This window comes from Sporothrix brasiliensis, assembly GCF_000820605.1.
Source record: "Sporothrix brasiliensis 5110 chromosome Unknown Cont14, whole genome shotgun sequence".
NCBI classification, from domain to species: Eukaryota; Fungi; Ascomycota; class Sordariomycetes; order Ophiostomatales; family Ophiostomataceae; genus Sporothrix; species Sporothrix brasiliensis.
Genome location: NW_024467133.1, coordinates 499,778 through 525,197, shown reverse-complemented (window position 1 = coordinate 525,197; position 25,420 = coordinate 499,778). Strand labels below are relative to the sequence as shown.

Genomic DNA, 25,420 nt, shown 5'->3' with positions numbered 1-25,420 from the left:
TTTTTTCAAATTCGTTCTAGAAACCTTCCTTTGATTAATCTCGTTGAAAGGGGGGGCGTTTTCCCCGAGCTAAACCGAACACGGCGTGGCCATTGGAGGGTGCCTTTTGACTCTTTCTTTGTCGTGCCACACCCTCCATTTCCTAATTTAACCCAGCACAAACGAAAACAAAAAAGGTTGGCTGCCCATAGTCTGCTGACAATACTTCATACGTTGTAGAGTGATCTGAAGTGCGTACGGAGTTGATATCCGCCCAGGCCAAGCAAAGAATACCATCCGAAGCTAGGACAATGCCTGAGCGCAAAATAGTATAATCGTTCTCACACAATGTCAATCGTTCTCTATTCCCGAGGGCGTCGACTCTCGTGTTGTCCCACATTTCTCATGTGCTAGTGTGGTCTTGACCCGGGTTTGTCTTGCTTGTGATCTGCTGTTCATGTGTCAAGGTCGGTTGGCCGGTGTCTTGTTTTACTTGTTCGGTGTGGGCACTGCTCATTGTACGATGGGAGATTTTGGGCACGACGTGCGGAGTCCTTTGCACATAATAAGCGTTGGGAAGATAAAAACGGGTGATTCGTCTTGCATCCATTCTTGTTGTACTCAATTTCCGAGCCCCGAAAGGTAAATGCATTTCATGATTTGCACGTTGCCGCTTTATGACCGCGCTCGGCCGTGAAGTCCCGACTTGGCAAGAGGCATGCCGCTCACGCAGTCGACACGTTGGAGTGTCGCACTCCGGCATGCTCTGCTTCATGGATTGGCGCCGATCGCTGGCGGAGGATCGTGGGCGCTATGTGTTTCAGCTTGCCCAAGAGACGTTGACCAGGCCTGTTTCGACGGATTGGCTCGATTGGGCCATCCACGACAACGAATCAGCAATCATACAGGTCGTACAATAGTGTGACCCAAGTCAGTGTAATCTTATCTTCCAACATCAACAAGACGGCCGGCCTCGCCGTTCCCCATAAATAGAGTCGCCACCATATGTTGATCTCAACAGACAAATCAGCAACAGGAACCACGGCACTTGCAGTTGACGATGTTGAATTTGTCTTTAGCTTTTGTTAAGAGCATCGACATCTTTCTGCATCATTTTGGCGTCGTTCTGTCTTCCGTGTGGCTCCACCGAACGCCGTTGCTCCCAAAAACGAGCATCCCGTGGTCTGCAGTCTGTGGTCTGTGTGGGTTCTGCAATATGGGCATTGGGGCAAAGGCAAGATTGCGGCGGCCGTCTTGGAGCAAACCAAAGGCAACACAGTTGATTCTTCCATTCGTCCTCTTTGAACAAAGAGATGCCAGCGAAAGAAACAAAGGGAGTGCAAGACGTATTTTGCTTTTGCTCTTCGCAAAGCGGGGAGGTGTTGAAATAAACCACCGCGAGCCTTCCATATTTATCTTCCATCTATATAGTTTGTTAGTCCGATGGATGGCTAAAATGGCAGGAAGGCATTTTGGCAAAACACGGGCAGGAACTACCCAAGAGAGCGGTTACACAATTCCTACAAATGGCAACTGCTTTGCCTCGCCTCTTTGCCTCCTTCCTTGATGGACAGTGAGTGTCCAGGGTCGCTTGCATCTAGACGTGCTCGACTCGAATATGTACTCTGTACCGAGTATATTGCGTACAAGAGCACATCGTACCTGTCGTCACGTTCACATTCGAAGCTGTGGTTGCCGGCGTCCATCGTCATCCACAGTCATCTACAGCCCTTACACTGCACGCCGCACTGAGCCGGGCACGGCTCGACGCCCGTGCAGCAACGTGCACTGCATGCAGACGTGCAGATTGTCTGCAGAGAGGGCGGAAAAGCGACGAGCGCAACGGGCAGCCGTTGATTGGATGGCACTTTAACGTTATTTATTTGCTCCGTGCTCCGTACGATGTACGTCGGGCGCCGGATGTCGCGAGGACATTCGTTTTGTCTTTTTGGCAGTCCAGACAATGATCCCAGGCAATGTTCAGCGGCTCCTTCCCTTTCGTCCCGGAACCGTCTCTGGCAATCCCTGTCTTGTCTCTCTACCACACGTACTGTGGACACGGTATCTTAGCCGCACGGTGTTGTAACATTCGCTTGGCTTTGGGGCCTATGAAAGGCAGTAAAAGCAAAGGAAAGAAGGTGAAGACCGGAAGGTTCCACCGCAACAGGTGCGAATGGCCCCGTAAGACACCTGGTATCTTACATTATCTTTCTCTTACTGAGACTCTGGTAGCTCCTAGCTTGTTCCTGGAGATCCGGAGCGAACGAACGAAGGCAGAGGTAAGTCGGAGAGGCAAAAGGCAAAACTTTATTTCATCATCGTCCTCGTTTGCTCCCATTGGCCTCGCCGGTTCTGTTCTCTTCCACTTCTTTTTTATTTCATCTTTCTAGCCTTTCTCTTTCTTGCCGCCGGCCCGTCTACCATGTTCTGCCGCCAACCGCCGGTCAGCGTCACACATTGTGTTGCCAGATGGCGATTGGCTGTTCTTGGTCGTCCCTTGTTTTTCCTATTCGATTAATTGTGTGCGGTGACTTTGCCAGTCGCACTACGCCATGCAAGGCAAGGGTCCCTCCATCACCCCCTCCCCGCATACGAGTTGCAGGCTGGTGCTTGTGGTCGTCCTCCCTAGCTTGCCGGGGAAATGTAATTCGTAGAAAAAGATACGACGAAACGTTGTGCTGCGCTCCCGCCCAGCAAAAGGTCGAAAACACAGTTGAAAACCACCCCGGTTTCCCAAGCTGCACACAGGTAGTTAGCGTGGTTTTTTGGCTGCATGGATGGTGCCTTTGACTGCATTGGGCCCACGGTAGCTCCTCTAGCTACACAGTAGCGGTAAGATATGGCATCGTAGCTCCGTGTTTGACCGGCGGACACGACACCGTCATCGCTTCCGGCGTATTGGCTCCATGCAACGGTTCTTCTGGGCCGAGTAGAAATGGTTCCTTTGGTAGCAAGAGTCATTGCGATATTTATCGGAGTCTAATACATGTGACTGGCCGCAGCCCATTCAATTAGTCCACTTCCCCCACGACCACACACCACAAAACACCATACACAGTTATCATTGCCCAGGCCGTGCGATTCATGAATAAGGAGGCGTGCTAATACTGAGTATACGAAATCATTATTGAAAGCCTTTCGGACAGCAATGGCTCCATCTTCATCTTACCTTGAGCACATGACTTGCCGGCTGCAATCGCTCCTGCTGCACTTGCACGCTGGGGTCGACCCCGTCCGCCAGACGACAGAAAAGGGAAAGAACGACGGCAACGTGCAGCGTGCAGCACAGAAGCTCCCTGCAAAAGCAAGCAAGAGCGGTGGGTCCGTGGGCTGTTGCTGGGAAGGTGGCAGGGAGGATGGCAGGATGGCTACTTCGTAGAAGGGTGCATATGCGGTCATTGCGAGCGCTTGACGTTCGGCGCGGCCACCGCCCAGTCCAACCAAACGAGACCAAAGAAAAGCACCGACAGACTGCAAACGCCCGCCCATGCTACTACCACACCAACCCTGGACGCACACGCCCACACACACACCCTATTTGTGCTCTGGCGCCGGCCCCCCCTTTTGGCCTCATCCCCCCCTGCACTTGCCCTTTTCGTCACGTCTCCTGTCTCCTGCCTTCCTTGTGGGTTGATTTGTGAGTCGGGACATCCAATCGTGGCTTCCCCAGTGTGGTAGCTGTCGCTGTTGATTCGGTGCTGGTTCGCGACTTCCTCCTTGGGTTTTGGTTTCGTTTCTTGAGCAAAAGACTCCTGTTTTGTGTTTTTGTTCTGTTTCTGTTTCTGTTCTGTTTGTTCTCATCACATTTTGACATCATCTCTTCCCCCTTGTCTACCACTCCTCGCCTCCACGAACCTCCATCGACCGCATCCCCTTACAGACCTAGGCCAGGTTTACCGCCACCAATCGTCCCTTTGCCTCGTCGCATTCACTTTCTTTCTCTTTCTCCCCCTCCCTTTTTGGTCTTTTCTTTTCTTATTTCTTATTCAGCCTCACAGTTTAATTACTCTTTGCTTCTCGTCACCACCAACGCCTCCCCACCGTATCAATTCATCCTCGTCTCGATCGATCGTCCCTCCAGAGTCTCACTTGGCCCCCGACCGCCGACAGTAAGATACCACCAATACCACCAATACCACCAATACCTCCAATACTACTAATATCACCAAATAACACCAAAAAAACTCACCAAGAAAAGGAGTTCGACCAGGGAGGCCCTGATAGCCCAAAAACACGAAGCCCCTCCCCTCCTGTTGCCATTGATCATCAACTAGTCCCAACTCTGTCTAGACTCAAGAGACCCTCAGTCCCAAGCACTACCCAAGACCAGTAACCCACCACCTGCACCCTGGCGACCTTTCCCCATAGACACCGCCTGGGCCGTATCTTTTTGCTGTTTCTACTGTCTCTCTCGGGCCTGGCCTCCTGAAAAAAAACCCGCCCCGGGTCCAGAAAATCGAAATAAAGAAAAAAGGATAATATAAGGAACCTCGCAAAAAACACAGTGATCGCCGGTTCCTCACCTCTGGCTGGTCTCTTTCTCTCCTTCCTCCCCCTCCACTTTTTGCCCTTTTCCAAAAAGAGAACCACGAGAGAAACTACACTCCCCAACCACCGTTGTTTTCTATCCACGCTTCTGCAATCGTGCATCCATCCCGGCTTTCTCTTCTTCGACACCAGCAATTTTCGACTTTCGAAGAAGCCGCGAAGAAACACAATCCGATTTCTCGACGACGAAAGAGACTGCTCGCCCCTTTTCGACTGCTTTTATTTTCGCCTTTTTGACCTTTGCTCCGGCTTTCGCTTTTGACTTGTCGAAACCGCCCGCATCGTTTTCCTCTCTCGATTCGACTCGACTCGCTTACCAGTTTCTTGTCTTCTTTTCCTCTACTCCTCCCCCTTATCCCTCTGTTGTGCAATCACGCAACAGACTCCATCACAATGGCATCGAAGGTACGACCACCCGGCGACCCAACGATTCTGCGCGCCGTTTGCTTGCTTGCATTTTCCGGACACCACCCCCTTTTTTCCGTCCTTTATGAAGCTTCACTTGACAAGCTCCACAGCACCGACCACCCGCAATCCGTCTTTCGGCACTCCTCTATACTCCATACCACATCCCATCACAACCTTCCCTACCCTCTTGAGCAACCTGTGCCGCGGCTGCGTGCCGTCTCGCGCCGCGATGCAGGCACGGCTGCGCGATTGTCCAATTCCATCATTCTGCTCCTATCGATTACCTAGAACCCCCGGCAGCGCCAAGCTCCAGCCAATCCTATCGAACACGCCGTCTATCTTTCGCAAGCCTTGTTGACTAACATTCTATTTTCTCACCACTCATAGTTCCTCAGAGAATACAAGCTCGTCGTGGTTGGCGGTGGTGGTGTAGGCAAGTCTTGCCTGACGATTCAGCTGATCCAGAGCCACTTCGTCGACGAATACGACCCAACAATTGAAGGTGCGCGCTTTGTCCATTTCGCCTTTTTCCCATGCGATGCGCCTGTGGCGCGAACCACGAACAACGTCGCTAACTTGACTTTCGTTTCCTTCCCCCAGATTCGTACCGCAAGCAGTGCGTCATTGACGATGAGGTCGCACTGCTCGACGTGCTCGATACGGCCGGCCAGGAGGAGTACTCGGCGATGCGGGAGCAGTACATGCGGACAGGCGAGGGCTTTTTGCTCGTCTACTCGATCACGTCGCGCCAGAGCTTTGAGGAGATCACGACCTTCCAGCAACAGATTCTGCGTGTGAAGGACAAGGACTACTTTCCCATGGTCGTGGTGGGCAACAAGTGCGATCTCGAGTCCGAACGCGAGGTGACCAGACAAGGTACGTGGATGGACCGCTAGATGTGGATTCTGGAAACGACCCGGGGGCGCATCGGCAACCAACTGACAACTGTACAGAGGGTGAGGCGCTCGCAAGATCGTTCGGCTGCAAGTTCATCGAGACGTCGGCAAAGTCCCGGATCAACGTCGACAAGGCATTCTACGACATTGTGCGCGAGATCAGACGGTACAACCGCGAGATGCAGGGCTACTCCACTGGCAGCGGCACGTCCAACGTTGGCGGCCCTTCTAACAAGATCGAGGTCAGCGACAACGACACCGAGGCAGGGTGCTGCTCCAAGTGCATCCTGATGTAAAGAGTACGACGGGGCGCTTTGTGAATGGTGGGGGGTGAAGTGATGCGTGTTCGGTGCGGACGACAGTGCAGACGTTTGGGTGCTGGCAGAAGACGACGCCAACGACGACGGCAATCGCCAAAATATACAAGCAACACCCATCAGCGGCGAACGGCACAGCGAGTCGGAGGCAGCAAAACGATGCAACACGTTTTACTTACTCGAACGGCGACGACGAGAACATGCATTCGGGCATTGTGAGCTCTATTTCGAGAACCACGGACGACTGTACTTGGACTGGAAAGTCCTGCAGTATGGGCTGCCAGCCGCTCTGAAAAGCACGGCTGGGGGGCTGTTGGGTGCCATTACCGCCCTAGCCTCGTGTGCCGCACGCTCGCTACTCTCCTTTTTGCGGCTGTTCTTATGCGACGCTGCCAATGCGAAAGCGTCATCTTCACTGGCTCTTTTGTCGATTTTATTTAGTCCTCTTCCTTTTTTCTTTTCTTTTGGTTCCGCTTGCGTGTCTATGATTTCTAGACGCTCTTCGTAGTTGCTCACCAGCCGAGTCTCATGTTTTTCATTTTTCATCTATTTTTTTTTTTTCATATCTATTTCTGTTGCTGCTTCGTTTCCTTTTTTCTTTTTCTTTTTGGTATTTCTGGCACAAAGTCTTTCCGATCCTAGTTCCCTATTTCCCCCGTTGTTTATCTCTATTTATTTTATTATCATCTTTTTTTCTCTGTTTTCCAAACTTCTCTCTCGCATGTCGACTATCTCTCTCTCTCTCTCTCTACCTCTCTATCTCACTCTCATCCCTTTTTTCCTTTGTTTGGCGAAAAGTACTCAATGAAATAAAAGGTTTCCAAATCTTAAAACAATCGCTCTTGCAATATTGATTTTGGACGGTTGAAAGTGGCATGGACAAGTGAAAGTCGAGAACAAAGATAGCTGGCTGGGCAGTGAACGAAGATTGTGCCATGCAAAATGTGCAGCGAACGAACAAGAGCACATATTGCTGGGATGTTCATGAACTCGGACGCCTGACGATATGGGCTTGAACAAGAATACCACGATATGTTCACGATGTGTCCACGATATGCCCACAGAAGAACATATTGTTCATGTTCAAGGTGAACATGGCCGTTCTTTCGTCGTTCGTATATAAGTCTCGCCAAGATGACGTCTTGGTGTGTATTTGGTTTCCTCGTCCTCCCCATATCATCACACCAAACATCATCAACACTGCCATTAACACCGCTGTCGACCACTAGCTGTCAACCGCTCAACTGCTCATTCTTCGCAATCGACATCTCTCCAGTCAGCGTCTTTCGATTTCGTTTTTACGTTCCTCTACGTTTCTTCTGTAGAGAGATTCATTGCCAAGATGAGCAACGTTAACGGCAACGGCAACGACGGCGACGGTAATAACCAGAGCCACAACCGGGCCAGAAACGACCGTTTCCGGCTGCGGGATATGGCCGCCGCTCGCGGCGGGCCGGCACGGATGCAGGCGCCGGCGCCTGCGCCTGCGCCTGCTCCGGCCCCGGCACACGGTGATGGTGACATGGACAACAACGACAACAACGACAACGACTTCGACATCAACAACGACATCGACATCAACGACATCATCGACATCGTCAACATCAACAACATCATCAATGCCATCAACAATGCCCTCAACGACCAGGCCAGAAACGACCGTTTCCAGCCGCGGGACATGGCCGCCGCCCGTGGTGGTCCGGCTCGGATGCAGGCGGTCGACAATCTGAACCAGCGGCCGATCCAAAACGAGATTCGGGTGGCCACGGGCGGTGCGCCTCGCGACAGCATCGGCGGCGAGGCGCCCCTGTCGCCGCGTCCCGAGTCCCAGCATGGCATGCTGACCCGTTCGCAGGGCCAGTCTGTGGTAGTCCAGGCCGGCGCCCGCCGCGGCGAGACGGTCATTGTGCCGCGGCACCGGATGACGCGGCGCAGCCAGACCAACCTCGCGGCGGCCACGGACGAACAGGACGAAAAGGACGACGTCGACATGACGGACGTGTCTTTGTCGGAGGGGGACAAGGACGAATCGGACGCGGAGTACACCGCCTAACGGATTCGTCCACCCCCGAGGGCCGTTGTCCACTCTCCTCGTAATCTCTCGTACGACGCGATGCTCTCGAGTACTTTGTCGTAACATTGTAGATTCGTAGGAATTTGCCTCGTAGTTGGTCGTAGTCCATTTCGGTGATGAGCAAAAGCCAAGCCAATCCTCTCTGGAGAGACGATTAGCCGGCGCAGGGTTGCCTTTTGGTAGACAGGTAAGTGAGTCTCGCATAGTGGTGCGTTTTCTGAGTGTCCTTTCTTGAAATTCTTCAAACCAGTTTTTTTTATAAAAAAAAATAGAAAAAAATCTCTTTTTTGCTTCCTTAAAGTTTCTGTTCCAATAAACCGGCAAAGTGATATCAACGGAGGTCTTTGAAATTGTGCACAAATGTCACCTGCAAATGTCTTGAACGAGCACGACTTTTATGTTTAAAAGTACATGGTCATATATTCTCATAAGCTACACTGCGTGTTTTGGAATTGCTTCGGACATATACGTGAAAAAAAAGACAAAATAGTAGACAGGAGAAGCAATGCAACATTACAAAGTATGCTAATTTTAGGGCTGAACATGCTCATGGGGACAAATGAGTAACGCGGAAATCGTAAACAAGAAAAGACAAGAAACAACGCAACAACCATATCCACGTTTTGTTTTTTTGTCTCTACTCCCTCAAGTCGGCTTCGCTCTCGCGAAAGGCACTTCGCCGCGACTGGCCAGGACTGTCACCGCCGCTTCCCTGCAGACTCGTTTGGGACGGCGACTCCAGTGACTGCGGTTGCGCTGGAGGCTGCTGTTCCGTCTGTACCGGCGGTGCTGACGGCTGGGCCGCCGCTTCCGCCGCCGCCTCGGCCCCGGCGTCGGCCTCGGGGATGGTGGCGCCGCCGACAACACCGCCAACACCCGTAACCGCCGGCGGGAACTGCGCACCCAGTGGCGAGACGGCGCCGCTCAGATTCAAGCTGTTGCGCTGGTAGCCGCTGGTGCCGACGGCCGAGGAGACGCCGGACGTCGTCGACTGGCCGCCCTCGCTGCCCTGGCGCAGGTGGCGGCGGTCTTGCTCGCTGAGATCCGAGACGCCCGACTCGCGGGCCACCGAGCGCGGGGCTGCTGGCGCTGGTGCCTGGGCTGGCCGTTGCGGCGTCTGCTGCGCAGGTTCCTGAGGAGGCTGTTGAGCAGATTCCTGAGCAGCTTCCTGTGGAGGCTGTTGGGTTGGAAACCGTGGTGCCTGGCCGAGCGAGGGCGAGTCGGCGCGGGCAAACACGGGCGGCTGCTGCTGCGGTGCGGGACCAAGCGACGAGGTGCTGCCGTGCTGGGCGACGTGGCTGCCCGGGACCAAGGGGCTCTCGAGCTCGGCGGACGACGTGGGCACGCTGTGGTAGGTGGCGCCGCCCCGCAGCATGCGGCTGCTGCTGTTGGCATCCGTCGTGACGGACCCAAAATCGGACGACCCGGGCAGCTCGGCGCGGTACTTGGTATCGGCAATCAGTTCGGAAATGTACGTGTTGTCGGCCTCGACGGTGGGAGCGCCAGCGCCAGCAACAGCGGCGCCACCCACCGCGCCCGCCGCCAGCGCAGCCGCGTAGCCGCCGGCGCCGCTCCCCGAATGCTGCGCCGCCAGATGGGCGGCCTGCAGCTGCTCCATCTCGGGCGACAGGGGCGTGCTGCTGCTGTACTGGCCGCCGTAGCTCTGGACGCGCCCGCGGTTGGCCGCGCTGCTGTTCGGGTCGTCGTACGAGGACGCGGCCGGGGTCGAGGCGGCGTGCTTGACGCTCGGCTGGGCGCGCAGCCACGAGAAGACAAAGTTGCGGCCCGTGTCGTAGGTGGCCTCGCTCTCGGTGCCGGGCTGGCCGCTGCCGCCCACGGGGCCGGTGCCGCCGCGGCTGGAGCGACGGCCGCCACTGCGGGTGCCGGCGCTGCCGTACATGAGGATGCGCCGGCGGCGGTACAGCAAAACGCCGACGACGGCGGCCGTCAGCACAATGAGGCCGCCAATGACGCCGACGAGCGGCGCCACAAACGCGGGCGTGTGGTGGCCGCCGCCGCCCGACGGCGCGCCGGGCGCGTCCGGATGGGTGCTGTTGGGCGCGGTGGTGGCGCTCGCGTTGAGCGGGTAGGGGTAGAAGGTCGTCAGCTTGGCGGTCGGGTAGGCGGTGGCAAAGACGGCCTTGAGCCCCGCGTCGGCCCAGCCGCCCGCCGCGGCCGGCGCCGTCGCGGTGGCCCCGCCCTTGCCGCTGCCGCCAATCACGCTGACGACGGCGTCCGGCACGCTGTACGCGGACCACTTGGTGGGCGTGTAGCTGGTCATCCAGGTCGCCGACGACAGATTGAACAGCTGCACGATGCCGCCGCCCAGGCAGCCCGCGGCCTCGCCGGCCTGGGGCGTGTAGCCGCCGACGACCAGCATCTGGTCCGGGTAGGGCGCGAAGCACTTGTGGCCGGCGCGGGCGTGCGCGGCGGCGTCGCTGCTCTTGTAGACCTGGGTCCAGGTGAAGGAGGGCAGCGACAGCACCCAGACGTCGTCGTTGAAGGCGTCGCCGACGTTGATGCCGTCGAAGCCGCCGTAGTAGTAGATGTTGAAGCTCGAGGCGTCGGCGGCGGCGACCACGACCGAGCAGGCGCGCGTGCGCTGGCCGAGGCGGGCGCCGCCCGTCGTCGGCTGCTTGTACCAGGTCTTGCCGGCGACGTCGTAGACGTCCAGGGTGGTCAGGAACGCGGGGCTGGCGGCGCGGCTGGCGGACGCGTTGTAGGAGCTGCCGCGGACGGCGACCCACTGCGGGTCGACGACGCCGCCAATGGCCACGAGGAGGCCCTGCGGGCCGACGGGCACCCACACGAGCTCCGGGTTGGCGCGGCCGCGGACGGCGGGCGGCAGCGTGCTGTTGGACCACGTCTCGGCGTTCTGCGTGGCCATGTCGACGGTGATGAGCGTGTCGGAGACGTTGATGGCGGTGAGGCCGTCGACGCCCGACACGGTGTAGACGGGCCCCCACGACGGGCTGCGCAGGCCGGAAAAGTACCACGCCTTGTTCTCCGAGGGCGCGCTGGCGGCGCCGCCGTAGGCCACGTAGCGCGTCATGTTGGCCGGCAGGTCGACGTTTAGAAACCCGGGCCGGAACGCCCGGTCCACGCCGTACCGGTCGGCCTGGTACAGCTGCACGGCGTCGCCGGGCGGCTGGCTGTACTGCGACGTGTACTTGAGCAGCCCGCCGTACAGGAACCACTCGTCGTCGTTGGCGAGCATGGCGCCGTCAATGTAGTTGGGCGCAATGTTGTTGGCGTTGGAGCCCGGCGACACCTTGTAGAGCACGCCCATGTCGGCCGTGAGGTTGTCCGCGACGGCAAACGGCACGCTAAAGTTGAGCGTGTACACGATGCCCAGCGGGTTCTGGTCCGCCGTCACGGGGCCGTACGAGCTGTCGTTCATGCCCGGAATCCACACCACGCTGCCGCCGTCCAGGTACAGCGTGTCGCGCACAACGGCCGCCCGCGGCTGCTCCCAGTAGCACATGGAGGCGTTGACCTGCCCGGGGATCCAGCCGGACGCCTGGGCCGCGGCCGACGCGACGAAGCCGGTCGCGGTGAGGAGAGAGGAGGACTTCATGATGGCTGCGAGCGATGTGTGTGACTGAGGGGGGCGGGAGGGATGGGGGGGGGACGTGGTTGTAGACGGACAGGGTCCGCCCTGTTTCACAGATGTTCGCGGCGATGCCGCATAGGAGGATGGCGGTAGGCACGAAATGAATGTGACTGGTGTGAAGGACAAAAGATAAATTAAAGAATAGTAGGAGAAAAGAAGAAAAGAAGAAAAATGAAACAATAAATCCCGACACACTGGGAACAGGTTCTCACCAGGACATGGAGTGTCGATGGAGGGATCGCGATCTGCTGAGATGCGATGGAGGCGCAGAAGCACAGAACCACAGCAGCACACAAACACAAAGCACAAGCTGACGTCGCGTATCGAGTTTGAAACGGTAGAAAATACCAACAGGCGGCAGGTAGGGCACAGGGAAGGCAGAGAAAGAAACTGGGAATGTATTACTTCGTAAAACGCCGAGGCGCAGAGGCGTTCAGGTTGACTGAAACAGGGTTGCAGACAGGGCCAACAGGCAGTGGACAGGCCGACAGCCAGGGTAGGATTATCTCACTGCAAGCGTGCAAGTGCAGCGAGCGAGGCCCATGCACGACGGACGCAGTGCATACTTGGTAGATCCTGGGGGTGGGTTTTCAACAGAAAACGAAGACAAATGAAAGCCAAAACGGCTGCTACGAAGCTGGGAACAGACAAAGCAAACAAGAGGCAAGGGGTAGAAAGGGTGGCGGCCAAGGAAGAGGCAAACTCTGAAAGAGACGGAAAGGGAAGGGGATGAAGGCAGAGGAGAAAACATACTCGGTGGCGACGAGGATAAGGAACTGTAGACACAAGGGAGCTCGTAAAGGGCGGCATCGTAAGCACAGCGGACGAAGAAAACTACATAATGGACGCTACACTTTACGCACGACTCATCTCAGAAAGCAGTCCACAAAGTAACATGTCCTTCGTAGGCGAGACGGAACCAAGAGTGGAAGAGTGGAAGAGTGGAAGAGGAGACGCAGCAAGGATGTGGCTGCAAAGAAGAGAGTGGAGAGGGTGGATGGCGGAGGAGGCCGAGTGGGTGACCCATATGCAGCTTGTATGATGGAGTCCGTTGCCAATGTGCAGAAACGAGGATAGGGAAAACAGGAAAGGACAGCGAGAAAGACGAGGAAACAAAACAACACTCCAGAGCTACTTTGTACAAGAATGTGTGTCCGAGACTGACCAGCCTGCCAGGTGACCATTCTCCTGGGACTATTTACTATTTACGGCGTGCGGTGAACAGTCGCATACGAAGCAGAGCATAAGCTTACCAGGCATGGCCCGCCTTTCCTTCGTACCGTTGCAGGACTCGATAGCAGGACACCACTCTCGAGGGCCTCACAGGGCTGTCCAAGGCCGAGTCGTGCGGCTGACAGCGGTGACGGTGAGAAAGTGGCGGAAACGGCAAGAAAAAAGAGTGGTGGTTGGAGAGACAGAGACGGCCTCTGTTGGTGATGTTGGTGATGTTGGTGATGGAGCTGCTTACAGGGCTGTTCCTCGCCTGGCCGTTGTATTTGTATTTTGAGTGGCAGTCAGTTCTCCGTGTTATTTTAGTTCCGTTGACTCCAACTCGTGCGCTTCTTTGTCGAAACGTTCCTGGCCTAGTTTAAACTGGCCTGGCGGTGTTGGTCTGTTTTTGTGCTCATTTTTCTCTTCCATTTCATCACCAACAGACATCCCTTTCCTTCCATGCTGTTTGCGGCCCATTCCCGCTGGCCATGGAACAATATGAACGGTCCTGTCAAAAGTGTCCTTCTTGCTTTTCTACAAAGCAGCTCTTTTCACGACCGTTGACATAGAATGTACAAAATGCGTCAGCTTATGCTCCACGACCGACACGATCAGCCCGATCCTTCCTGTCTGACCACCTTCTCCGTCGTGTCGGTCGTGTCCCGCAAAAGACAAAAGACCCAAAAGTAAATGAGCCGTGGGCCTTTGGCTGCCGTGGTCATGCTTTTTACCTTGTACTTTACAGGAGGTACTTCTCACGGTGTATGCAAGTAAGATGTCCGCGTCCTCGTCCCAGCGCACTGCCCTGGAAGGATTGCAGCTTCATTTCAGCAATGGGGCAGGCAAATCCCAGCCAGGGTATGGTTTACATCGTACGTTTCTCGGTTACTTTGCGTTATGCCAGCAGAGCCTCACGCTCGCGTTTGTTTTCCTCGTGCCTCTTCCTCCCTGCTCGTCATCGTCTCGCTGCATCTGCACTGGACGGCTGGCTCCATCGCTGCCTTCCACCGCCAATCTGCCCACCGAGCCGATTCAGACCAAAGCCGGCTGGTCCTATGGAGGCGAGAAAGAGGAATAACGAGTGAGGCGGCATCTGCCCGTCTTGGGTGGGATGGAAGGATTTGCGACAGCATTGGCATCACACGCTTGGTCAGCCGTTGAGGCCCAAATAAGGTTTTCGACGCGAGGTCCCTCAGTGCCAGCAACGATCAAATTATGTTTGCTCAAGCTCCAGTCTAAGATGTGTATGTTTTGTGTATGTGTATGTGTTCGTTGTATTTGTATGTGTATTTGTATGTTGTACTCGTACTCGTACTGCGTATTCCGTACTTTCCGTACTTTCCTTTCCGTACTTTCCTTTTACGCTGTCCGATGGACATAACGCAACAACAGCAGGTGCGACTGCTGGCCACCTCAGCCCTGCGCCTTCCTCTTCAGGGTCCCCCCGCCGCGCCTGCCCACTTTGGAAGTGCCTGCCTTTCTGTGGTGTAAAAAAAGGAAAAAGTCCACGACGACAATCCTTGTTTTCAACCTCTCCTCTTCAGTTGACAACACACCCATGCTTGAATGCAACCCAAGTCGACCTCTCGGATGGACCATTCCGCAACTAGTTAGTCAACTCGAAAAACAGCCAACCACAGAACACCAATCGTCCAGGGACCCTGGCGGCGCGCCAGCCCCTCCGAACAAAAAGTGGAGAGAAACGCACTTTGTACATTGTCATCGTCTCTCGTTTTCTCTCTTTGCGCGGCTCCTCGGTCTCCTCTGCAGCAAACAGCGATCGGCAAGACGGGAGAGTAAAAGCTGACGGGGGAGAAGGGCGCAGCCTCTGTGGCTCCATGTCCCTTTGGGAGAGAGAGAGAGAGAGAGAGAGAGACGAGTCAAACGAGAAACGAGAAACAAAAGACTCTGACGCAACAAGTGACGAGCATACGAAATACCTAGATGGGCCTATGATAGCCTTACAATATACACGGCCACGAGAAACGAGACCCAGCCCTCCCAGCCTTCCCCTAATAACGCCACAATCGGGGATCGGTGATTCTGCGAGTTGCGGAGCACAACTAAAGGCACGTTTGTTCGTTCCTTCGTGCGCGTGCGTGGGTTGAGTGGCGCCCATCTGCCCTGCGGCGTAATTACGACATGCACTAGCGGCAGGGCGTTGCAAGTTAATCTGTCTCTCCGTCTCCCAGTCTCTGTATCGACGTCTCACGATCGTCCAATGCCTCGGTCTGCCCGAGCAGGTCAAAGGACAATACGCAATAAACTGCACGGTCACTTTACATTGCACGGAGGACTTCGTACGCCAACCACTAACAGAGTGACGGCCCATGGCGTTGAATGAGCGGGGAAACCCGAGTCGAGTCCTGTCTCTGGTCTCTGGTCTCTGGTCTCTGGTCTGTGATGTGCAAGACTTGCGACGGACGTTTGTACACCGCTCTCCACCGCGACGGCCAAGACACCCTCCCAAGAGTCAACGTCAACCGCGGGGATGCAGGCTGCAAGTGAGGAGCTTCTTTTTCTTTGGGGGCGCCGTCCGTGTACATCGAACGACGAACAAGACGTTGGGCCGACGTTTGTGCGGCACGTTGGATCGCGCATCGGCTTCGACAAAGGACCCCGCGTTTGCTTTGCACGAGTGGCAGATACGAGTTACGGCACAACGAGGCACAACACGGTACGAATTAAAGACAATGTCGTTTGTCCACGAATGGCGAGCCGGCCCAGCCACGTCAAAGACGTTGCGGCTGACTGCCAAAACAAGATGCCAGGGCCGAAGCTCCAGCCAGCTCAGCCACTTTCTGACAGACGACTCCTCCTAGGTCCTGTCGGAAGCTTCTAGCTGCAGTTGTTCGTTGGTAACGGAGCAGCTTCGGATGAGGCGCTCGAGGCGCATTGGTCTCTCGGTTGCTGATCGTCGGTCCTTGACCTGTCGGTCCTTCATCTGCAGGTTACTGTCTCTTTCTCTCTCTCCTCCCCCGCTCTCCCCTTTCCATCGCTGGGAACGTGTTATGTTGGGGGCTAACAAAGGGCCGCCTGTTGATTTGAAAGACGTTGCCTGTTTGCCAGAACACAGCCTTGGGCTGTTCATTCTACGACGAACTGCTGCAACCTGCAACGATCCCTGCAATCTCGCATTCTGCGTATTGTCACGGTCGGTGACAGTGTCCGTCGTGCATGCTGTGGGCTGCTGTTCCTGCTTTTCATTGTGTTCCCGAGGTCGTCACTCGAGGCTCATTACGTCGTATATGTTTTTTTTTCTCTCTCGTTTTCTTCACATCCTCTCTCGCAACATCACGATTTATTCTACGCACGGAGATGCCATACACCATGCCTCTTTTCTTCCCTTGTCCCTCTGCCATGGTTGACTCAGCTCGCTGCCCAATTCGGCCACTTTCTGTTCATCACACGTCCCCGCCGACCGTTTGATTTGTATTTTCATCGTGAGCACTACGAATGTACCCTGTTTGTTGTCGACAGCATGGCTGCTGCTTGAATTGGCCCGACCAGGACAAAAGACCGCCCGAGTGGACAGCGTGACACCATCGACATCGACAGGGGTTGCTCAACCGTCGCGTTTTGGACCACTTTGGCTGCCTTGCTGGTCACTGGAAACTGGGTCCTCGTCCAAATCTCACGCACTCACCTCCCCACAAGGGTCCTCACAATCATAATCAACAATCTGCCATCGCCCGTCCGCAGTATCCTTGGCCCCAGTCTTTAAATTTATTTCTGCGTTCGCGTTTGCCGTATCCCCTATTTTCAGCATATTCCGAGTCCCAGGCCTCTGTCATTTCGTCTGTTTTGTGCTGCGTCTGTTGCTCTTGTTCTCCTCCGGCTCCTATGGCTTCTATTTTGATTTCCTGTGTCTCGGGGGTCCTTTTCCCAAGGCACCCACTGCAGCAATTCCGTCTTTATTGACTCCACCACCTTTCCTGCACACTTTCGACCATGTCAAACAGCGTACGCAATTTGTTCCTTGTTCGCTTGTGGCGTCCCTGACTGAAGCTAGCGGACTTCTTTTATTCCTTTCCTTCTACGCCACTCATATGATTCCGAATGCGGCGGGCGTCGTGAACAAAGCTTCTGAACGTGTCACACTACAGAGCACTTGTCCTGTCGGCGAGTTCCTTTACACAGCACGGACATATGCCGTAACAAGACGGCGTGTTGGCTCCCTTGCTTGAATCCAATGCATTATTTGGTGACGCATTCGCTGCCGAGTTGTTCTTGTCGAGTTGGTCTGTCCCAAGAAACAACGAGCTGGTCCCAAACTGGTCCCTCGTCTCCCTTTCCGGGTGATATTGCCCATTTTCGTCGGTCAGAAGCATCGACTTGCAGTACCGTATCCTCCTCACTGTGGCTCACTTCACTTATTCTGTACACCCACTGCTGTCGTCGTCTGCCTTACATCTGACATTCGGAGCTGGATTGCATCCCACCCACCCAGGAAAAGCCACAAGTGTACAAAGTCCCGGCGTGAGAAAACAGAAAACAAATTAGGTAAAAAGGAAAGGCAACCTCAAAACCTCACTGCAGGCCTGGCAACAGCCTCAACCCGCCCCACCCTCTCCCGTTGCCCATTTCTTTTTTCTTTTCCCGTCTCTTTTCTCTTCTCTTCTTCGGCTTTGGGTGAGGCTCTTGCATGTCCCCTGTAAGATATGTACTTTCTTACTCTCTGACCTCCCCTGGCCTCTGCCCTACCATCGCCTGCCATCCCCGTGGCTTGACCAAATATATCCAACTGCATGAGCCGCGCCAAGTCTGTCGGTCTTGTTGTTGGTCGTGGCTCTTGTCTCTTGTCTGTTTGTCCCCCCCCCTGTCTGTCAACCTAGCTAGTTTCTTTTCTCTACCTTTTCGCCCACCGTGCGGTTGCAGTCCGTAGAGGTGCAGCCCGTAGAGGTGCAGCCCGTAGTTGCAGTTGCAGTTGCTGTGCTGAAGTCGCCCGTCGTCCTGCTCGTCACTCTTCGTTGCCCGTTTTCTTCTCTCTCTTTCGTTTCTCGCCTTTTGTCTCCTCACCTTCTTTTCTTTCATATCGTTGCCCTCTTTCCTCTCTCCCCGCCTCCTGACCGCCCTCTTCCAGACAATCGTTTGACAACACATCCAAACACATTCGTTTGTGCTTACAACGGAGCTTCCCAGCTTCGACCGTTCGTTACGAGGAGAGAGACGTCGACATAAAACGAAGGAGGAAACAAAAACACAACGACAGCGATGCACCGCTCATCCGTCTGGCGGCTGGCCAGCGTGCTGCCCAGCTTGCTGCTGGCCGCGTCGCCGCTCGTGACGGCCGACACGGCGAGCGCCGCCAACGCGACAAACCACAACGGCCCTGTCGACGCCAACAACAGAGGCGGCGGCCCCGGCCATGGCGGCGGCCCCGGCGGCAACCACGGGGGCCAGTGCTATCCCGAAACCATCACCGAGTACTGCACCGTGACCGAATGGTCGACGTGCTACGAGACCGTCACTGAGACGGTGTCCGTGCCGGTTGTGTCGGTGTCGGTGACGGTCAGCACCGAGACCATCACGACGGTCGAGTCGAGCATTTCCGTGGAGACGGACACCGTGACGTCCACCGAGACGGACTACAGCTCCTATGTCGTGGTAGGTTGCGGCCACTTTTCTCTGCGTCTGCTTTTGCCAGTGGGCCAACGTGCCCGTGATGTTCGCCGCTAACGTTGCAGTCGTACCCCGTCACGGTTGTTGTGACAGAATGCGTCAGCGATGCGGCGCCCACGCCGTCGGGCTACTACCGCCGCGCTGTGCCGGACCCGTACGAGTGTGTCGTGTCGACGCAGGTGGTCTGGAGCACGACGACCGTCACCTCGACGCAGCCGGGATCGACGGCCACGTCCACGGCCACGTCCACGGCCACGTCGACGGCCACCGTCACGAGCGACGTCGAGCACGACGTCAGCGTGACCATTACGCTGTCGGCATCGACCCTCACGCTGCCCGGCACCACCATCACGCAGTCCGCGTCGACGCTGACGCTGCCCGGCTCGACCGTGACGGACATTGTGTCGGAAGTCGTGACCCTGTCGCTGCCCGCGTCGACCGTCACGCTGCCTGCGTCGACCCTGACGCTGTCTGGCACCACCGTGACCATCCCCGCGTCGACCCTGACGCTGCCGGGCTCCGTCACCACGCTCCCCGGCTCCGTCACCACGCTGCCCGGGTCCGTCGTCGTCGTCACCTCCACGCTGCCCGAGTCCACGACGACCTTTACGGAGCGCGGCAGCGACACGACCGTCACCGTCACCTCGGTGATTCCCGCGTCGACCGTCGACGTGACCATCACGGCCACGACCACGACCACGACCACGAGCACGCAGATCGAGCCCGAGGCGACCGAGACCATCACGACCACCATCTCGCTGGCCGTCAGCACCTGCGCTGCGCCGTCCCGCGCCGGCCAGGCGCTCGCCTCGCTCGCCCCCAGCTCCGACCTGACCTGGGGCTGTGCGCCCGGCACCGTCTGCAGCCCCAAGAAGCCCGCGGGCTGCACGCTGTATGCCGACTCGCCCGCCAACACGTTTGTGTGCCGGCCCGACGAGTGCATTCCGTCGCCGCCGTTCCCCATTGTGCAGTGGCCCGAGAACACCACCTCGTACTACCCGCCCACGGAGGGCTACTTCAACCTGGCGCCGCCCGCCTTCGGCCTGTCGTACGACATCTTTGAGGAGGAGCTGATTGTCGAGCGCATTGGCGGCCACGTCTTCACCGTGACCACCGGCAACTGGCTGACGCAGTCCACCATCACCCACTACCCGCCGCCGTCGCCGGCGCCGTCGTCGCCGCCGTCGTACCCTTACGGCAAGCGCGCGCCGCGGGCGGACCTGGACCGCGACGTCCGCCACCTCCTCGCCAAGCGCGACGACTCCATCATCCCCGCCGTCTGCTTCGACGTCTGCAACAACGCCTACCTCGAGGCCCAGTCCGTCGGCAAGACCCCCGGCCTCTGCGCCGCCGCCTCCGCCTTCTTCACCTACTACAACGGCTGCAAATCCTGCGTCACCGACAACAGCGCCCAGGGCAAGCTCGGCATCGGGGAGTACCTCGTCGAGAAGTTTGGCCAGTTCCTCGACTACTGCGCCACCGTCCCGGCCACCTCCGCCTCCTCCTCCGCCGGCACCCCGCCCCAGTCCGACCAGTCCGGCACCCCCACCTTTGTCTCGTCCGCCCAGAGCGCCCCGCCCAGCAGCTCCAGCCCGCCCGTCATCATCCCGCCGCCCTCCAGCAGCCCTCCCATCAGCCACCCGGCCTCCCCGCCCCCGAGCTCGTCCCCGCCGCCCGTGTCGTCCCCGCCGCAGCAGTCGCCCCCTCCGCAGTCGTCCCCGCCGCAGCAGTCGCCGCCGCCCCAGTCGTCTCCTCCAGCGCAGTCGCCTCCCCCGCAGTCCAGTCCGGCGCAGTCTCCTCCGGCGCAGTCGCCACCACCTCAGTCGTCTCCGCCTCAGCAGTCGCCTCCACCTCAGTCGCCTCCGGCTCAGTCACCTCCGCCCCAGTCTCCCCCGGCTCAGTCTCCCCCGGCTCAGTCTCCCCCGGCTCAGTCCCCTCCGGCCCAGTCCCCTCCGGCCCAGTCGCCTCCGGCTCAGTCGCCACCCCCACAGAGCAACCCCGCCCAGTCGAACCCCGCTCAGTCGAACCCGGCCCAGCCGTCGAGCTCGCCTGGCGGCAGTGGTGGCGGCGCTCCGCCCGCGAGCAGCAGTCCTGGCGCCGGCACGGGCGGCAACACCGGCTCGAGCCCCAGCGCTGGTAATGGTGGCGGCGCGTCGGCCTCGGCGTCTCCCTCGGGCTCGGCTCCAGCCTCACCCTCGACCGCCGCGTCGGGCTCTGCGTCCGGCAGTCCTGGCGGCGGTGCGGGCGGCGGCGCCGGTGGTGGTGGTTCGGGCTCGGGTGCCGCGTCGGGCGGCTCGGGTGCGACTCCCACGTCCAGTGGTGCCGGCTCGACGAGCTCTGGCTCGTCTGGCTCGGGTGGATCAGGCGGCTCGGGTGGTTCGGGCTCGGGATCGGGCTCGGGCAACGGCACTGTTCCCTCACACGTCACCACGGCTTCGTCGACCCCGTCCGTTGTCACCGTCAACGCCTCGTCGCGGATGGGCGTCGCCGCAGGCGTGACGTCGGCTCTGGCCGCGTTCTGTGCGGTAGTCTTCTTGTTGTAGGGGATATGATTTTGATTTTTACTTGGTCTTGATCGTTTTATTCACAGCGTATCCTCACGTCACTCCTTAATGTCTATTTTTGCATCTGAACAAGCGGACCCCCTTTTTTACGAAAATGATAAACCAGCAAGCGAGTAGTTGGTGTTATCTTCTCCACTGGCGAGCGAAGCGAGGACAAGACAAAAAATAAACAAAATCGACAAAAAACGACAAAAATTCACAAATTCATCTAGGATGCGAGGGTACATACGTTGGAGACAGGAGAGCGTTTGATTCATACCTTTTTGTTTTTGTGAGAAGAAGGCGAGCGTCTTGTGATTCTGGTTGCGCAATTAATATCGGAGGGAGATGGAGAAGGTGGCAATGTTTTGGCTTGATTTGATTTTGATTTTGATTTTGATTTTGATTTTGACTTTATTTTAATTTGCTTTGCTCTCGTTGATGTATGGCCGTCTTGGGGAAAGGGACATCTCCCCGTGGGTCACTGGTTTCTGGGTTTTATACTTTTGTGCACGCTGGTGGTACCGGTTGCATTTCACTTGCATTTTGACACTGGTTCTCCCGCCTTTTATTAAAAATTCTTCCATTCCTTTACAACAAAGCCTAGATACCCTCTCGAAAGAGAAGAGCACCCAACTCGTACGCAATCGAGATCGTTTTGAAACAGTGCGGCATAAACAACGCGAGGACAGTCAAGGACTAGATTGAGAGTGCATTGTACAAAGGTACAAACTTGTCTAGCCATGACAAGCATTGAACGCCTCTTTTGTTGCTCCTATGTGATGCTGTTGAAACACTATCTGAATGCCCTTTCTTCACCCTTGTGTCTCGGTCTTCCGTCTTCCGTCTTCGGCATTCCGTAGATGGGTCCTGTACCTCGCGAATCTATACCCTATGCTCCATGCCCTATGCTGGCGGCGCACAACGCAATGCGTAATGCTGTTTTGTCCTGTCCTCCTCCGTGACGGTTTGTCGTTGCCCCATGGTCGCAACGTAGACAATGAAATCTTGTGAATAAAATATATATAGTGTTTCCCAAGAAGATGAATGAAAATGAAAACAAAGAAGCTCCTATGCGTGACAGAAAAAAAAAAAAAAATCCAAAAGGTAAAACGCCGCTCCTTGGTTGTATGTGTCTGTGTCTGTATTTTTGGTCATCGCAATGCATCGCTCCTCGTTTTTGTGGTGTTTATGGTGCAGCTGCTCCCTCCTCCAACTGCTGCCGTCGCCGCTTCTCCGACTTTTGCGTCTCCGCCAGCTCGTCGTCAATGAACCGGTTAAACTCGTCCGGGTTGTCCAGGTACAGGTGGTGGCCCGCGTTGCGCACAATCAGCACCTTGGCGCTGCCGTTCTCGCGTCGCTTCTCGTCGGGCGTCCCGTGCAGCAGCGCCTGCACGATCCGCTGCTTGATCTTTTCTTCGGCCGCGTACCCGCCCGCCACGTCCATCCAGTCGTGGTCGCCGTACATCATGACAATCGGGAAGCCCGTCTCCTTCACTTCCGGCGTCGCCGGCGTCGTTGCCGTCGCCGGCCGGGCGGGCGTCACCACCTGCCGGCCCACGTTCTGGATGCGGTTGATCACAGGGCTGCGCGCGTACGCGCCGGGCGCCAGCAGGTACGGCAACGCGTACTCGCCGCTGCCGCGCTGCCGGAACAGGTTGTACGTGTACGTGTGCAGCGCGTCCGCCTCGTCCTGCTCCAAATGGCTAAACCGCCGCGACGTCCAGCCAGACACCAGACGCGGGCCCAGCGGGCCCGACGCGCGCACCAGACTAAAGGGCGATACATTGGCGTCCCAGAGCCACACAAGCCAGCCCGGCAACGGCCGGCGTTCTGGTTTGGTCGACGTCGTCTTTTTGTTTTGGTGGTTGTGGTTATAGGTGTAGTTGTGGTTGGAGGACGGGGTGGCCGTAGTGGTCGTCGTGGTCGCGTTGGCCGGGCTGCTGCCCTCGGCAACAGCACTCTGATCTTGTGTAAATTCGTTGACGAGCGTCGACTCATCGGGTTCGGGCATCGCCGCGTTGACCGCGTACGGATCCTCGGGCACGCCGACGGGAGACGCGAGGATCAGCTTGTTGAGGTGGCCGGGGTACTTGAGCGCGTAGGAGACGGCCAGGTAGCCGCCCATCGAGTGGCCCATGAGCGTGAAACGCTCAATCTTGCGGATCTTGCGCCACTCCTCGAGTGAGTCGATGAACCAGCTCTCGGCCTCGGTGATCTTGGCCTGCGGGTCCTTGGCGCGCACCTTGAATGGCGGGCGCGACGAGTTGCCCATCCCCAGCATGTCGAGCGCGTACAGCTTCCAGCCCTGCCGCCGGCTCAAGGGCTCAAAGTTGCGGTAGAAGAACCCGAGGCCAGCGCCGTAGCCGTGCAGCATCACCAGAGTCTCCTCGTGCTTCTCGCCGACGCGCTCGATGGAGAACTCGTTGAGCGCACGGTTCTTTCCGGACAGCGGCACCATTTGTGACCGCCAGAGACGGGGGCCGTACGGGTCCTCGCTGTTGGCGCTGTTGATGGCCGAGAGGGCGGCCCCGCCGGCCTGTTGCTGCTGGGCGTTCATGCTGAGGTCGGGTTGCGAGCCGAGCTTGGCCTCGCGGATAAATGGTACATAGGCCAACACACCGCGTTCGGCCCCGGATGCCGAGACACTGTGCCACTGATATTGTTAGCAGTGGAGTGGCGAGAATAACAACAACAAAAAAACTCACCCATTGGTGCACAGCATCCCGGTAGCCGAGAGGAAAGTAGGAAGTGAACCGGGACGCTGTGCGCGTCTGCCGCGCGGCCTCGGCGTGGTCGCCATCGGCCTCCGATGCAGGCCGCTCCTCAGACCGCGAGCGCGGCTGTGTCTGGGGCTGACTGGCCATGGCGGACCGGCGGTTGTTGCGTGCCGCAACGTTGGGTTCGGAGGTGAGGCGGAAGACACGGACGGTTGCAGCAGCGGCGGGGGTTGCTGGCGCGCTCGAAGAAGTGGCGGACGCGCGCGACTGCGCGTGACTATGAGAGGAGCGCGAAGACGGCGGCGGCGGCGGCGGTGGAGGTGGAGACTTTTCGGAGTTGTACGATGCAGCGGCAGTGGTCAATGTGCGTCGACTGGGTGCGACGGACAGCTGCAAGACGAGGTGCTGAGGACTTCGGAGCATCACTGGCGTCGGCAGGGGGGCGAAGCTGGAAGGAGGACGGGCGGAAAGGGAGGGGAAGGGTTATTAAGGGCCCAAGGGCGGCGGCCAAACGGGGCTTGCAGCAACAAAGCGGAGAGGCTGGAAAGTCTGGAAAGGCTTGAACGGGGAATTAGGGGACGCTATAGCCCGTAAAATCCTAATTCCGTGTCACGATTCGCCGACGCAGCTCAGGCAGCAGAGGGTATGCATAGCACGGCGTTTGTCCGTCGGGGTTGCCGGCTAGGCAGGCGTTGCCAGGAGTGGTGTGGATGTCTGTGAGTGCGTTGGTGTTGGAGAAGAACGGTCAATTGATTGTGAAGATGAGGACGTTTTAGGTGACTTTTGTCGACGGCGATGTTTCGTGATCTTTTCAGGGGAACCTGGTCCTTCGTTCTTTCTCCTTTTGTTCGCGAAGTTACTTTAAGAATCGGTAGTGTGGGGGAAGGAAGGAGCGGGCTGTCAGGAAGGAAAGAGATGGCAGGATGTGAGGATTTATTCGGGCGTGCCTGTCGACTGAGCCGTTCGCTCCTGCCCGTCGTGTTTATTTAATTATTTTTACGTCGTTTTCCGCTGCCGTCGCTCCTGGCCTTTTCCCGTGCTTTCCCTTGCCCCTTCTATTTGCGCGCGACATCCTTCCCAACAAAAAAATAGTACGTCGTGGAGTAGAAAAAAAGGGAAAGCGCCCGTAAGGATCCAGCAACGTGCCTGGTCTTGTGGCGGAAGGCGCGAATGACCACTTGGCTATAGTCGGGAATTCTCGACCACGGAAACAGGACACTCCACTTTTCCGCCGCGCTTGCTGAGGGTTGAGAAGTACGCCAGAGCCGAGGCTTTAGGGGTCACCTTAACAAAAAGCCGCTAGAGGACGGCCCTGAGAGACACTTTCTACAGCTGGCAGCCCACAGGCAAGTGCTGTACTTCGGCAAAAAGCGTTATAAGGCTCGCTAAATGTATTGCTTTCTCCCCCTGTAATTAAGGCTCCCTTTAACTATGTCATAGTACACATGCGAACCGCCAAACAACCACTCGACGCTTCAAAATCTCAAT

General features: G+C 57.1%; 5 protein-coding genes across 5 annotated transcripts; 3 read left to right on the top strand and 2 right to left on the bottom strand.

The window, feature by feature from the left end:
• Positions 1 to 4,920: 4,920 nt before the first annotated feature.
• SPBR_03772 (Ras family, other) lies at positions 4,921 to 6,127 on the top strand (the record flags this gene model as incomplete). The annotated part of the gene is made up of 4 exons (XM_040762062.1): positions 4,921 to 4,932; positions 5,323 to 5,437; positions 5,536 to 5,811; positions 5,889 to 6,127. The coding sequence occupies 4 exons, from the start codon at positions 4,921 to 4,923 to the stop codon at positions 6,125 to 6,127; spliced, it is 642 nt and encodes a 213-aa protein (XP_040622827.1).
• A 1,363-nt stretch (positions 6,128 to 7,490) lies between these two features.
• On the top strand, positions 7,491 to 8,201 carry SPBR_03850 (uncharacterized protein; the record flags this gene model as incomplete). The annotated part of the gene is made up of 1 exon (XM_040762140.1): positions 7,491 to 8,201. One exon carries the CDS (start codon positions 7,491 to 7,493, stop codon positions 8,199 to 8,201), a length of 711 nt encoding a protein of 236 aa, XP_040622826.1.
• A 658-nt stretch (positions 8,202 to 8,859) lies between these two features.
• SPBR_03593 (uncharacterized protein) lies at positions 8,860 to 11,799 on the bottom strand (the record flags this gene model as incomplete). Its single annotated transcript, XM_040761883.1, has 1 exon — positions 8,860 to 11,799. The coding sequence occupies one exon, from the start codon at positions 11,797 to 11,799 to the stop codon at positions 8,860 to 8,862; it is 2,940 nt and encodes a 979-aa protein (XP_040622825.1).
• Positions 11,800 to 18,261: 6,462 nt separating this feature from the next.
• Positions 18,262 to 21,212, top strand: SPBR_03592 (uncharacterized protein; the record flags this gene model as incomplete). Its single annotated transcript, XM_040761882.1, has 2 exons — positions 18,262 to 18,654; positions 18,735 to 21,212. The coding sequence occupies 2 exons, from the start codon at positions 18,262 to 18,264 to the stop codon at positions 21,210 to 21,212; spliced, it is 2,871 nt and encodes a 956-aa protein (XP_040622824.1).
• A 1,189-nt stretch (positions 21,213 to 22,401) lies between these two features.
• Positions 22,402 to 24,355, bottom strand: SPBR_03649 (cardiolipin-specific phospholipase; the record flags this gene model as incomplete). The annotated part of the gene is made up of 2 exons (XM_040761939.1): positions 22,402 to 23,868; positions 23,921 to 24,355. The coding sequence occupies 2 exons, from the start codon at positions 24,353 to 24,355 to the stop codon at positions 22,402 to 22,404; spliced, it is 1,902 nt and encodes a 633-aa protein (XP_040622823.1).
• Positions 24,356 to 25,420: the final 1,065 nt, after the last annotated feature.